General features: G+C 49.8%; 1 protein-coding gene across 2 annotated transcripts; it reads left to right on the top strand.

The window, feature by feature from the left end:
- The first annotated feature begins 1,057 nt into the window (after nt 1-1,057).
- GHRH (growth hormone releasing hormone) lies at nt 1,058-9,739 on the top strand. 2 transcript variants are annotated; one of them, XM_024743238.1, is made up of 5 exons: nt 1,058-1,100; nt 4,978-5,078; nt 5,376-5,480; nt 7,503-7,622; nt 9,601-9,739. In XM_024743238.1, the coding sequence occupies exons 2-5, from the start codon at nt 4,999-5,001 to the stop codon at nt 9,614-9,616; spliced, it is 321 nt and encodes a 106-aa protein (XP_024599006.1). In that variant the 5' UTR covers nt 1,058-1,100; nt 4,978-4,998; the 3' UTR covers nt 9,617-9,739. The 2 variants fall into 2 exon arrangements, with proteins under 2 accessions (XP_024599006.1, XP_024599005.1); XM_024743237.1 differs by having other exon boundaries at nt 1,058-1,211.
- The last annotated feature ends 1,324 nt before the right edge of the window (nt 9,740-11,063 follow it).

Here is an 11,063-nt window from a genome sequence, read left to right as displayed (position 1 = left end):
GAGTTGTCCAGGGGCAGGCAAAGACAGTCTCCAGTCTCCAACCAGAGCAGCCCCGTTTAAAAAAAATCTGTTTTATATGTTGCACTTTCACAGAAGATTTCCGAAGAAAATCCATGTTTCAAACTCTTTTAAAAGTTTGAAAGCTACTGTTCTCTGCTGTTTCGCTGGGGGTGCGAGTGGGAATTGATGGTATAGAAGCTGAGGCTTGGAGGGTAGAAGTAGCTTGCTGAGGGTCACCGAGGTCGTGATGGACAGGCACAGGAGGGACAGCAGGTGTCTGGACTCTTACCTTAGAGCTATTTCCACTCCTCGACAACAGCCGTATGGGAAACCAGAGCTTCTGCCTCGCGCACTTTCATGCCATTCTTGAAGATTCTTTAGCTATAGGCTAGAGAAATCTGGAAACACCACCGTCCCAAGATTTCCATCTCTTCCCTCTCACTTCACACACCTCTGAGGCAACTGTCTACGTTTGGTGGCTCCGACACGCGACTATGGATGTCCCCCCGGGCTAGCTGCCTACACCAGTCTGTGACCACAGCGGGTTAAGTCAAATAGAGGAAAATCCTGATAATTGGATAAGGGAAATCGCAAACAACTCTCCTCACTAAGGGGAGAAAAACACAAAACACTTAGTCTGTGAAGTTGACTGCCCTGAAGTGAAATAAAGTTGCACACGGACAAAACAAGATTATATGAACTTTTAAAAAGGCTCATTTATCTCAGAGAATAAATGAACCCTCCGTGTTTCACTGTAAGGAGTACTCCAATTATTAGGGGAGCAGTATTAGACTCTATGCCTCTTGGAATAATATAACTTTCCGCTCTGTCTGTTCTCTCAAAGATAAAGGGAAAGTTCATTACAAGCCTTAATTTGCAAGGGGCAAAACCTCTTTCCCCTATTAGGGTTTGTCAGTGTGATGCTAAAAATGATCCTTTGGTGGACTTGTGAGTAATTGATTCTCTGACGCCGGCAACGCTCGGGAAAATGAAGGTATAAATGATGGGAGCGCCACACAGCCGCTGGAGCAAACGCCGAGCGCGGGGCCCGTGGAGCTGGAGCAACGTCTCAGAGCAGAGGGAGACCCATCACGTCGGAGGTGAGAGGGGGGCGGCCCCGGGGGCTGGGCTGGATGTGGGTGCGAAAGTTGAGAGCAACTCAGAGACACCACATCCAAGAGGCCACTGCCATCCTCTTTGCCCGTGGACTGGTGAGTACATTTTAGGCCCCTCGCTAGGGGCTCTGGAATATGCTTTTGTCGGTGGGTGTCATTTTGAGGTTATCTCAAATGCGTGGACCTCCATCCCTGGAGAGGTGGCAGCAGACACGTGCCAGGTGTCTGTCTGGGGCAAATGAGGTCTCAGTGCTCCTTCGAGGGTGTGCAGGTGGGCTTCTGGGGCAAGACATCACCTGGCTAGATTCTCCTGTCAAGCACGGGATTCTGCCATGGACCAGAAAGGAACCGAGTGGCTGTGCAAATCAATACCGCGCACCGATCGCTCAGAACCGATTCAGCATAATTGCCTGGAAATTGATAACGTTTTGCTGTCTTGCTCAATTGCAGCCGCGCTCCTTACTCTAGGTTTTAGACACAATTATCTACCCTTGGAGCACTCCATTCCCCCCACGCTCGTCTCTCGACCCGGGCTTTAATGGTCCTGAAGTATTTGTATCTTTTACCATAAACCATCTCAAACCCTTTCTGGAAGGAGGTGGGGTGTCACTCTTTTGAATGACCATTCAAGATGCTTCCTCACGAAAAACTTAGATCTCCTTCGACTTGGAACCCTATCGGTGAAAGAGTTTATAAACTGAATCAGGATGCCAATGCTTTGAGGTTCTTAAATTACACAGCAGAATATTTAAGAAAGGTAAAAGATTTTTTTCCAGGAGCTCAAACATGGCCTTGCTAGTTTGGCACTTGAGACCTGACCTCTGCTGTTAGCTGAAGCTTCGTCTGCAGAATTCCTTTAGCAATCCTGGCATGAAGTCTGGCAAGAAGTGCCAACTGATGTAAATCAAATGCCCATTTATCCTGAATCCAGACGACCTCAAATATATCTCACCACAGAATTAGTTTGTAAGCACTGTGGAGAGTTAACTGATACTCATAATGATAGATGATAACCCCTGAAATGCCTTCGGAGCCATCAAGGGGGTGTCAGTGGTGCTCTCGGACTCATGCTCGATTTAATTCAGTGAATTCTAGCTCCTTAGACTGGCCAGGTGGAAGATGTCTGCCAACAGCTATTTTAGTCCTAGTGACACAACCTCTATTCTCATCGTACCAGAAACTGGATAATTCTTGTTGCTTTCCCTCTTTGTCTAATGGGATTTTGCCACCCCATGGGTTAGGTTCTCATACCCCAGAGGTTACAGTGGTGGCTTGACCCATCCCTGGGGCAAGCAGTTTATGGCAAATTTTGTGCCTCTTGGTTGACCAGATCATGTGGTTGCCCAGTCTCCTTCTGCATGACCACGGGTTACTGGATTTACTATGACTTGCCCCCCAAAGTCTGCCACTGTAGGGTTATTTTCAACTCCCTAAAACCATCGGATGTGTACAGGGACACGCCAACCAAGCAGGTGTTCCTGTTTGTCCCCCTTGTTTCTTCCCCAGAGACCCAGTAACAAAGAGCAAAAGCTTTCAGTCTTCTCAGAACCATTTCCCATGTGCAGGTGATGAATTCTGAAGCACCCCATGAATAGGGAGTCTCGTGAATAAGGGCTTGTTTCTGAGAGGCCGCCGTGCAGATCAGGAGGCCCGTTCTGAAGTGCCCACTCCGAAACTAATTTGATGGAGGACCATGGAAAAAGGCCCTTCTCCTCTCTGGGCTCATTTCCTTGGCTGTAAAATTGGAGGTCGTGATACCTGCTCCTGAGGGCGAGTGTGAGGGTGGGCTGTGCGGGCCGGCTGGGCACAGGGGCTGGGAATCACTTGTGCCAGCCCTGGGAGAAGGGGCAGCGGGTGGGGAGGCTGACGTGGAGCTTAGGCCAAAAACAGGGGTTAGGGCTTCGCTCTGGAGGGGGTGAGTTGTCACGGGCTTCTGAGAGATGAGTGAGGTGACTGGGAGCCTGGATGTGCTCAGGTCATTACAAGATCAGCAAGAAATGAGACGAGAAAGCCCAGGATGCAGCTGGGAGACAGAAGAACGGTGGTCATGTCAAGGAGACCCCTTTGCCTCCAAAGATCTCCTTACTTAGGAAACTCCAGCAGTGGACCAGGTCGGGAAAGGGGGGCCACGTGTGATAGTGTGTGATGAGGACAGAAGACTGAAGATCCTTGGTCTGGGGGGCCAAGTTCTAAGTCAGATGCAAAACGCATCTAAAGGGCTTGTCGTGTTGATGAAGGCGCAGAAGGTCTGGGAGGCACGGCAGGTGGATGTCAAAGGGGCAGCCCGTGGGGCCGACACCGCGGTCTCATCTTTTCTCTAGCCCCAGTCCTTAGCAGAATAGTAAACGCTTAACAAGTATTTGCAGGATAAGGGGACTTGGACTTGGTGCAACGAGAAAAACTTCCTAACAGTTTTTCCTAGAGTTAGTGAGCTCCCTGTCACTCACCAGCAGCAAGTGTTTGAGCTGAAACTGGAGCATTGTCTTTGGGTGGAGAGGATGAAGGGGTGCACGTCGAAGAGGGGCTGATGACTGAGGCCTGGCTGGCTGCTCCCTCCAGCTCTGGAGGTGCAGGGGTCTCGGGCAGCATTGAGCAGTCCCCGGGGTGCTTCCTGGAGTCTCAGGGCATCCCTGGGTTAGTCGAGACCCCGGTGTCTGGGAGAAGAGGGGTGATGCCCTGAGAGGGCAAGTGAGTCCGGGAAAGGAAGTGGATTCCCTCAGGGCTGGCCCTGCCTGCCGGAAACCCCTCCTCAGCAGGACCAGCTGGAAATGGAGTGATGTGGGGAGATTGGTGGAACATGAGGGGTCCTGCCCTCTCAGGGGCTGGCAGAGCCTCCGGAGGGGTCTGTATCCCCATGGAGTGCACATCCTGCTGAGAGGGGGTGCCCCTGGGAGACGAGGAGACCCAACTCTGAGATGGCTGAGTCACTCCGAGGCCAGCCATTTCCACACCGTGGTCTGACAGTAGTGGCACCGCCCCAGCCGAGGCAGCTCTCTCCCTGTAGGCTGTTCTTCCCCTAATTGCCGAGCACGGTGTCAGCAGGCCCCAATGAAGAACAATTACGTGATCTATGAGATGATTCTGCCTCACGGGCTCCCCAGGCTCCCTGGTCTCTCCCAGGGCAAAATCTAAGCATCTGGAGCAAGATGTATAGCCTTCCTCCCTTTCCTCCGACTCCTCACAAAATCAGGACAGCCTGCTCCCTGAGCATTAGGTCGTCGGACCAGAGGTGTGTGGAGAGTTGCCCACGTGCCAAGCGCTCACTTCAGGTGCCTCATGTCACCTCATACTCACAAGGACCCTATGCAGTAGGTGTAGTTATTGACTCCATTTTATGGATAGAGAAACTGAGGTCCAGAAAGGAGAAGCCGCTAGTCCTGGATGCACAGCTACTGATGGCAGAGCCCAGATGTGAACTCAGATTTGTCTGACTCAGAGCCTCAGCTGTTAGCCCTGTTCAATACCATCTGTGCCACACTGGGCTGCTGGGTGACTTGGGTGACTAGGGGAAGGTGCTTGCTCCTCCCCTATTCCTTGCTGAGGCCTGAATCCCATGTATAAGGCCTTACAAGGAGGGGCAGTTTCACCATTATCATTCGTTTTACGTTCAACCCTGTGAGGTCAGCAGAGTAGCCTTATCATGCCCATTTTACAGATGGAAAAAATGAGGTCGGAGCTTGTGACTGTCAGAGGCAGAACTCGAACCCAGGTGTGTCTGGGTTCCTCTTCCTACCCGACAGCTTCCAAAAGACAAGGGCCAAACTTGCATGGAGCCAAGCCCAGGGCTGGGCCCACCCAGCAAAAAGACATCCCAGTGGCTATGGCTTCACCTGACCTTTTCTTCCTGTCTGTCACTTCCCAGGTGCCAGCACAGGGGTGAAGGATGCTGCTCTGGGTGTTCTTCCTCGTGACCCTCACCCTCAGCAGCGGCTCCCACGGCTCCCCGCCCTCCCAGCCCCTCAGGTAAGCAGTCCTGACAACAGGGCCTGCTGTATTCCTGCCACCCCAAAGCTAGCCCTGCCAGGGTTGCTACTTAGGGGGTGCAGAATCAAGCCACCAGCTGGTCCCCAGCTATCTCCTCGGGCAGCCTCCACTGCTCATCTCTGGGAGGGAGGCAGACTCTGAGCCCCAGAGAGGTCACTCAGCCCAGGTTCCAGCTCTCTCTGGGGACAGGCCACAGAAGGACCTTATAGAGACCCCGTGAGCACAGCCCTCCTGGGCCTCCCACCCTGCCTTTTGACCTCTGACTCCTTCCACTAGGATGCCGAGGTACGCAGACGCCATCTTCACCAACAGCTACCGGAAGGTGCTGGCCCAGCTGTCTGCCCGCAAGCTTCTCCAGGACATCATGAGCAGGCAGCAGGGGTGAGCTGACGTTCTCGTGACTTCTTCCCGTACCCCAAGTGCATCGCGGTTTGGAGGGACCAAGTTTGGTCTCTCCCCTTGCACAGCATCTGTCATTTCTGGACTCGCCATAGCAGAAGGGCTCCAATGTCAAACCTCAGCTTACGCTTAACTAATAAATGATCACTGAGCACCCACTATGTGCTTGTCCCTGTGATGGGCTCCAACAGTGACAACACCAGTGGTAGTCACCACTTGACTGTGGCTCTGCCAGAAACAAAGACTTTACCCCGGGACATTTACACACACCCAGCACAGTGCTGGGCACAGAGTGAGCCCTTGGTAGTGTTAGCCATTATTCTTAGTTTCTTTTTATTTTTCTTTTAGTATTTATTTATTTATTTGGCTGTGCCGGGTATCAGTTGCAGCACACGAGATCTTTAGCTGTGGCAAGAAAACCCTTAGTTGCGGCATGTGGGAATCCTTTAGTTGCAGCATGTGGGAATCCTTTAGTTGTTGCAGCATGCGGGATCTAGTTCCCTGACCAGGGATCGAACTCAGGGCCCCCTGCATTAGGAGCGCAAAGTCTTAACCACTGGACCACCAGGGAAGTCCCTATTCTTAGTTTCTTATGTGCTCTTTCCAACAACTCTACAAAGCAGGTCCTCTTACTCCCATCGTACAGAAGCTACATTAATAGCTTCTAAAGGACACACATCAAAGAGCGGCAGAGTTAGCATTCAAACAGCCTGACTCTACAGCCTGAACACTTTTTAGTTTTTTGTTTGTTTTTTTAAAATTTATTAATTAATTTATTTTTGGCTGCGGTGGGCCTTCATTGTTGCGCGTGGGCTTCCTCTAGTTGTGACGAGTGGGGGCTACTCTTCATTGCGGTGCATGGGCTTCTCACTGCGGTGGCTTCTCTTGTTGCAGAGCATGGGCTCTAGGTGCGTGGGCTTCAGTAGTTGTGGCTCGCGGGCTCTAGAGTGCAGGCTCAGTAGTTGTGGCACACGGGCTTAGTTGCTCCGCGGCATGTGGGATCTTCTCGGACCAGGGCTCGAACCCATGTTCCCTGAATTGGCAGGCGGATTCTTAACCACTGTGCCACCAGGGAAGCCCCACTTTTTAGTTTTTATTTTGAAAAAATTCCAAACTTACAGAGAACTTGCAGCAATAGTACAAAGGGCTTTCACATTCCCTTCCCTGTAGTCAACAGTTCCTAATATTTTTATTATATTTGCTTACTTTGTATCGAGACATACACACACAAACCCAGGTACGTATTATTATTATTTTGCTGAGCCATTTGAGAGTGGATTGCAGTCATCATGACCCTTTATCCTTAAGTACTTCTGTGTGTCTCCTAGTATCTAATTAAAGGACACTCTCTTACATAATCACAGTATAATTATCACTTAGAGTCCATATTCAAATTTCACCAGTTGTCCCCAACTGGATGTTCCTCATCCAGGACCCAATCCAGCATCACAGGTGCCATCATAGTTGTCATGTCTCTTTAGTTTCTTTTAATCTGGACCAGTTCTTCAGTCTTTTGTGACATTGACATTTTTGATTAGTAAAGGCCAGTTCTTTATAGAATGTCCCTCATATTGGACTTGCCTGGTGCTTTCTCATGATTACATTCATGTTATGCAACAGAAGTGATGTTGCGTCCTTCTCAGTGCATCCTACCAGGCGGCACATGATGTCAATCTGTCCCACTGGTGATGGTAACTTTGATCACTTGGTTAGCATAACGTCTGCCAGGCTTCTCCTCTGTGAACTTAACATTTTCTCCTTTGTAATTAATAAGTCGTCTGTAGGAAGATATGTGTTTCATAGTCTATTGTCTTCACTCCTATAGATACTGTCTTCTTAAACGTTGCTGAGTCTAATTCAGTTGGGTGCAAGAGTCTATGCCAGATATTGGAATAGGCAGAGGGAGGCACCCTGCTCTGCTAACCTTGCCCTGGCCTTTCGCAGGCCTCTCTGCGTCCTATTCAAGTAGCAACCTCAGTTATTTCTCTTTTTCTAATCGAATAGAGAGAGAAACCAGGAGCAAGGAGCAAAGGTACGGCTTGGCCGTCAGGTGGACAGCATGTGGGCAGACCAAAAGCAGATGGCATTGGAGAACATCCTGGTGACCCTGCTGCAGGAGCACAGGTGGGAATACGTGTGTATGTGTGTGTGTATGCGTGCATGTGCATGTGTGCATGTGTGTGTGTTTAGGGACCTCAGAGGTTTCTTTCCCAGAGCGTGGGCTGGAAAAGGAAAGAAACTCCTCATCTCCAAAGGTGTGGGGCTCTACCAAGCAAACTGGGAATGGGGTCCCTCCTTCCACACATCAAGAACCGGAAGAAGGGGAGAAAATGTGCGACAGAGACTGGTCTTGTCCACTGCTGTATCTCCAGTGTGTAGCCAGAGGCCAGGCTCGGTGTCTGTGTCCAGAAATGTTACTCAACAGTTCTGGGATAGGATCCAGGAATCTAAATCATCTTAACAAGGGACCCAGGGGACTCTGATGCTGATGTAGTAGGAGGCGTGCCCTGGATCCCTTACCAAGTTCATAAAACTGTAAAGCCAAAGGAAGACCAGCCCCTCCCAACACCCTCGGGTGGACAAGTGTGAGCAGCGCTCGTGAGAGGGAGAGACGGGAGTGACAGTCAGTTCCCCTCTCCCTGACCCCCACAATCCCAGTAGGAGTCAGGGGAGATCAGGAATGAGTTTTCCCATTTTACAGAGGAGGAAAACTGAGGCAAAGAAGGGGCAGCATCTGGTCCCAAGTCAGGGACCAGGCAGGCCCAAGACCTGCCTTGCTTCCCTGGAGCGCTTCACATGAACTCCACTTCGCAGACAGTTTCCCCAAATGACACGACTGTTTGGAGAAACGGCTATATTTTAGAGCCTGACTTTGAACTGTGAGCACAAACGTGTCCCAGCACGACTCTGCCAGGCACTTCTGGACCAAACTATTAAGCAAATTCAGTTCCCAGCAGAGCTCTCCGTGTGCCCCCTCACCTTCTTCCCAGCCTAATTAAACACCAAGAGCTCAGAGATCTCACCAAGTACAGTCCTGGGGAGATGCAAGCAGCAGCAGGGTGACAGGAAGAGTGCAGGAGGGGCAAGAACCAGCCTGGGAGGCGGGATGGACATCTGAGGCCCAGGTCTGGTTCTGCAGCCAACTCTCCGCACAGAGCAAGTCAGCTTCCCAGTTGCCTCCTCTGTGAAGGGAGTAGGTTCGCTCCAATCACCGCCAAGGTCCCGAAGGCTAGAATTCTTTTAAAAAAATGCCCCTAAGAATAATGCCTCCCCTGTGCCTCTCACGCTGGGATTAGGTCATCATTCACCTGCTTTATGACTCCCACCAGGCCCCAGTGGGGCAGAGTGGCCCTAAGGAGGGCCAAGTCCTAAGAATGCAGGCTTTGTTCCTGCAGGTTAAAAGCCAGAGGCTTCACAGAGCTCGAAGTCATAGAGCAGCAGAAAGGGGCCTGGGGGCTGCTCCAGCCATTGTTCCCGCTCCAGCTCAACTGCTGCAAATACCAGGACATCACAGTGGGCCTGAGGAAACATAACAGCAGAATGAGTTCTTACACCCTAAGAGTTCAGAGTAGAATGATTTGGCAGATGGCTTCCTTTTGCACTCACCACACTTTGTGTCCACATAACAGTCCTGTAAGGTAACAAGTTCAGATTTATCCATCTTCCCATCCCTTAAAAATCATCCAAAGATGGCCAGGCTCTGGGCTGGGGGGACAGCCATGGATGAGACAGCCGTGGTCTCTGCTCACATGGAATTTATAACACACCGAGGCAGACAGAAATTAATTACTTGTATGGTGGATTATTTAATGTGTGATAAATGGTAAGAGATGTAAAGGGTGTGGTGAACGTGTATGCTGGAAAGAATAACCTAATCTAACCCTGTCTGGGGATTAGAAGCAGCTTCTTCACAGGCAAGTGACTGCCCAGGATCTCACTGGGAGTAGGTTGGGAGAACTGGGGCTAAGACCGAGGTCCTTTTGGGACCCACATAGTCAGTCTTAACACCGGCGTCTCCATCACCCTTATTCCAGGTGTCCTGTCCCATCTTGCCTTTACTCCAGTGCCCCCAGACTGAGATTTATCTTCCTTTCTGCGACAGGACTTCCCAAGGATGAAGATTCTGCATATGTTTCCGGCTCCCTGCAGCTGACACACAACAGCATCCGATTAATCCTATTTAATTTCTGACCTACCTTTTCCTTTATAAATACAATAAAATTCCCCCATACTGGTCTGCATTTCCATTTTTCTTTTATCTTCAACCTAATTTTTCATGTTTTACATAGTTACATTTCCCAAAGTGGTATTACAAGATATTAAAAAAAAAAAAAAGCTAACACTTACCAAACACTCAGTGTCAGCCGGGCAGCTTCACGTGTAGAATCTCATGCGCTCCTCACACAGCCTAATGGGAGGTATTGGCATCCTTTGCATTTCACAGACGAGGAACTGAGGCACAGAAGGGTGAACTGAATTGCCACGGTCACTGCTGGCAAGGAGAGAGCTGGGATTCAAACCCAGGGGGTCCAGCCCAGAACCGGGCTCTTAGCCATATTTGTCTACTCTGGGCGAAAGTCATCCTTCATCCACTGGTGACTTTGTTCACCTATGAGCAATACCATTGATTCATTCAACAAATATTTCTAGAGCTCCCACTATGTGCCAAGTGCTGTTCTAGGCACTGGGAATACAGTTGTGAGCAAACAAAGTCCCTGATCTCATAGAGCTTATATTCTAGGACACAGGGAGGGGGAAGGGTAAGCTGGGACGAAGTGAGAGAGTGGCATGGACATATATACACTACCAAACGTAAAATAGACAGCTAGTGGGAAGCAGCCGCATAGCACAGGGAGATCAGCTTGGTGTTTTGTGACCACCTAGAGGGTTGGGATAGGGAGGGTGGGAAAGAGACGCAAGAGGGAGGGGATATGGGGATATATGTATATGTATAGCTGATTCACTTTGTTATAAAGCAGAAACTAACACACCATTGTAAAGCAATTATACTCCAATAAAGATGTTAAAAAAAAAAAACGGGAAAGTATAATAAAAAAAAGTAAATACAGTAAGTTCCCTGCATACGAAAGAGTTCCGTTCTGAGAGCGCATTCGTAAGCCCAATTTGTTCGTTTATGTCCAACAAAGTTAGCCTAGGTACCCAACTAACACAATCGGCTATAGAGTACTGTACTGTAATAGGTTTATAATACTTTTCACACAAATAATACGTAAAGAACAAACAACAAAAAAATAAAGAAAACACTTTAAATTTTACAGTACAGTACCTTGAAAAGGACAGTAGTACCGTACCACAGCTGGCGCTTCTTAGCCGTACCAGCTACATCACCGCTGCTTTTACGCTTGCTTCGGGACATCCTGCGTTTGAAACAAAGATACTGAACTACTGTACTCTGTATAGTACTGTACAGCAAAGTACACAAAAGCACAACCGGGCTTCCCTGGTGGCGCAGCGGTTGAGAGTCCGCCTGCCGATGCAGGGGACACGGGTTCGTGCCCCGGTCCGGGAAGATCCCACATGCCGTGGAGCGGCTGATCCCGTGAG

The sequence above is a fragment of the Neophocaena asiaeorientalis genome, unplaced genomic scaffold (genome assembly GCF_003031525.2).
Source record: "Neophocaena asiaeorientalis asiaeorientalis breed wild unplaced genomic scaffold, Neophocaena_asiaeorientalis_V1.1 scaffold82, whole genome shotgun sequence".
Classification (NCBI taxonomy): domain Eukaryota; kingdom Metazoa; phylum Chordata; class Mammalia; order Artiodactyla; family Phocoenidae; genus Neophocaena; species Neophocaena asiaeorientalis.
The sequence above is the reverse complement of the archived record's forward strand: the minus strand, read 5'-3'. Positions and strand labels throughout refer to the sequence as shown.

Excerpts from the sequence above, each read along its gene's own strand:
- GHRH (XM_024743238.1), top strand. The coding sequence starts at position 4,999 with ATGCTGCTCTGGGTGTTCTTCCTCGTGACCCTCACCCTCAGCAGCGGC. Across the intron at positions 5,079-5,375 it reads CCGCCCTCCCAGCCCCTCAG|GATGCCGAGGTACGCAGACG; the intron begins GTAAGCAGTCCT and ends TCCTTCCACTAG. Across the intron at positions 5,481-7,502 it reads ATCATGAGCAGGCAGCAGGG|AGAGAGAAACCAGGAGCAAG; the intron begins GTGAGCTGACGT and ends CTAATCGAATAG.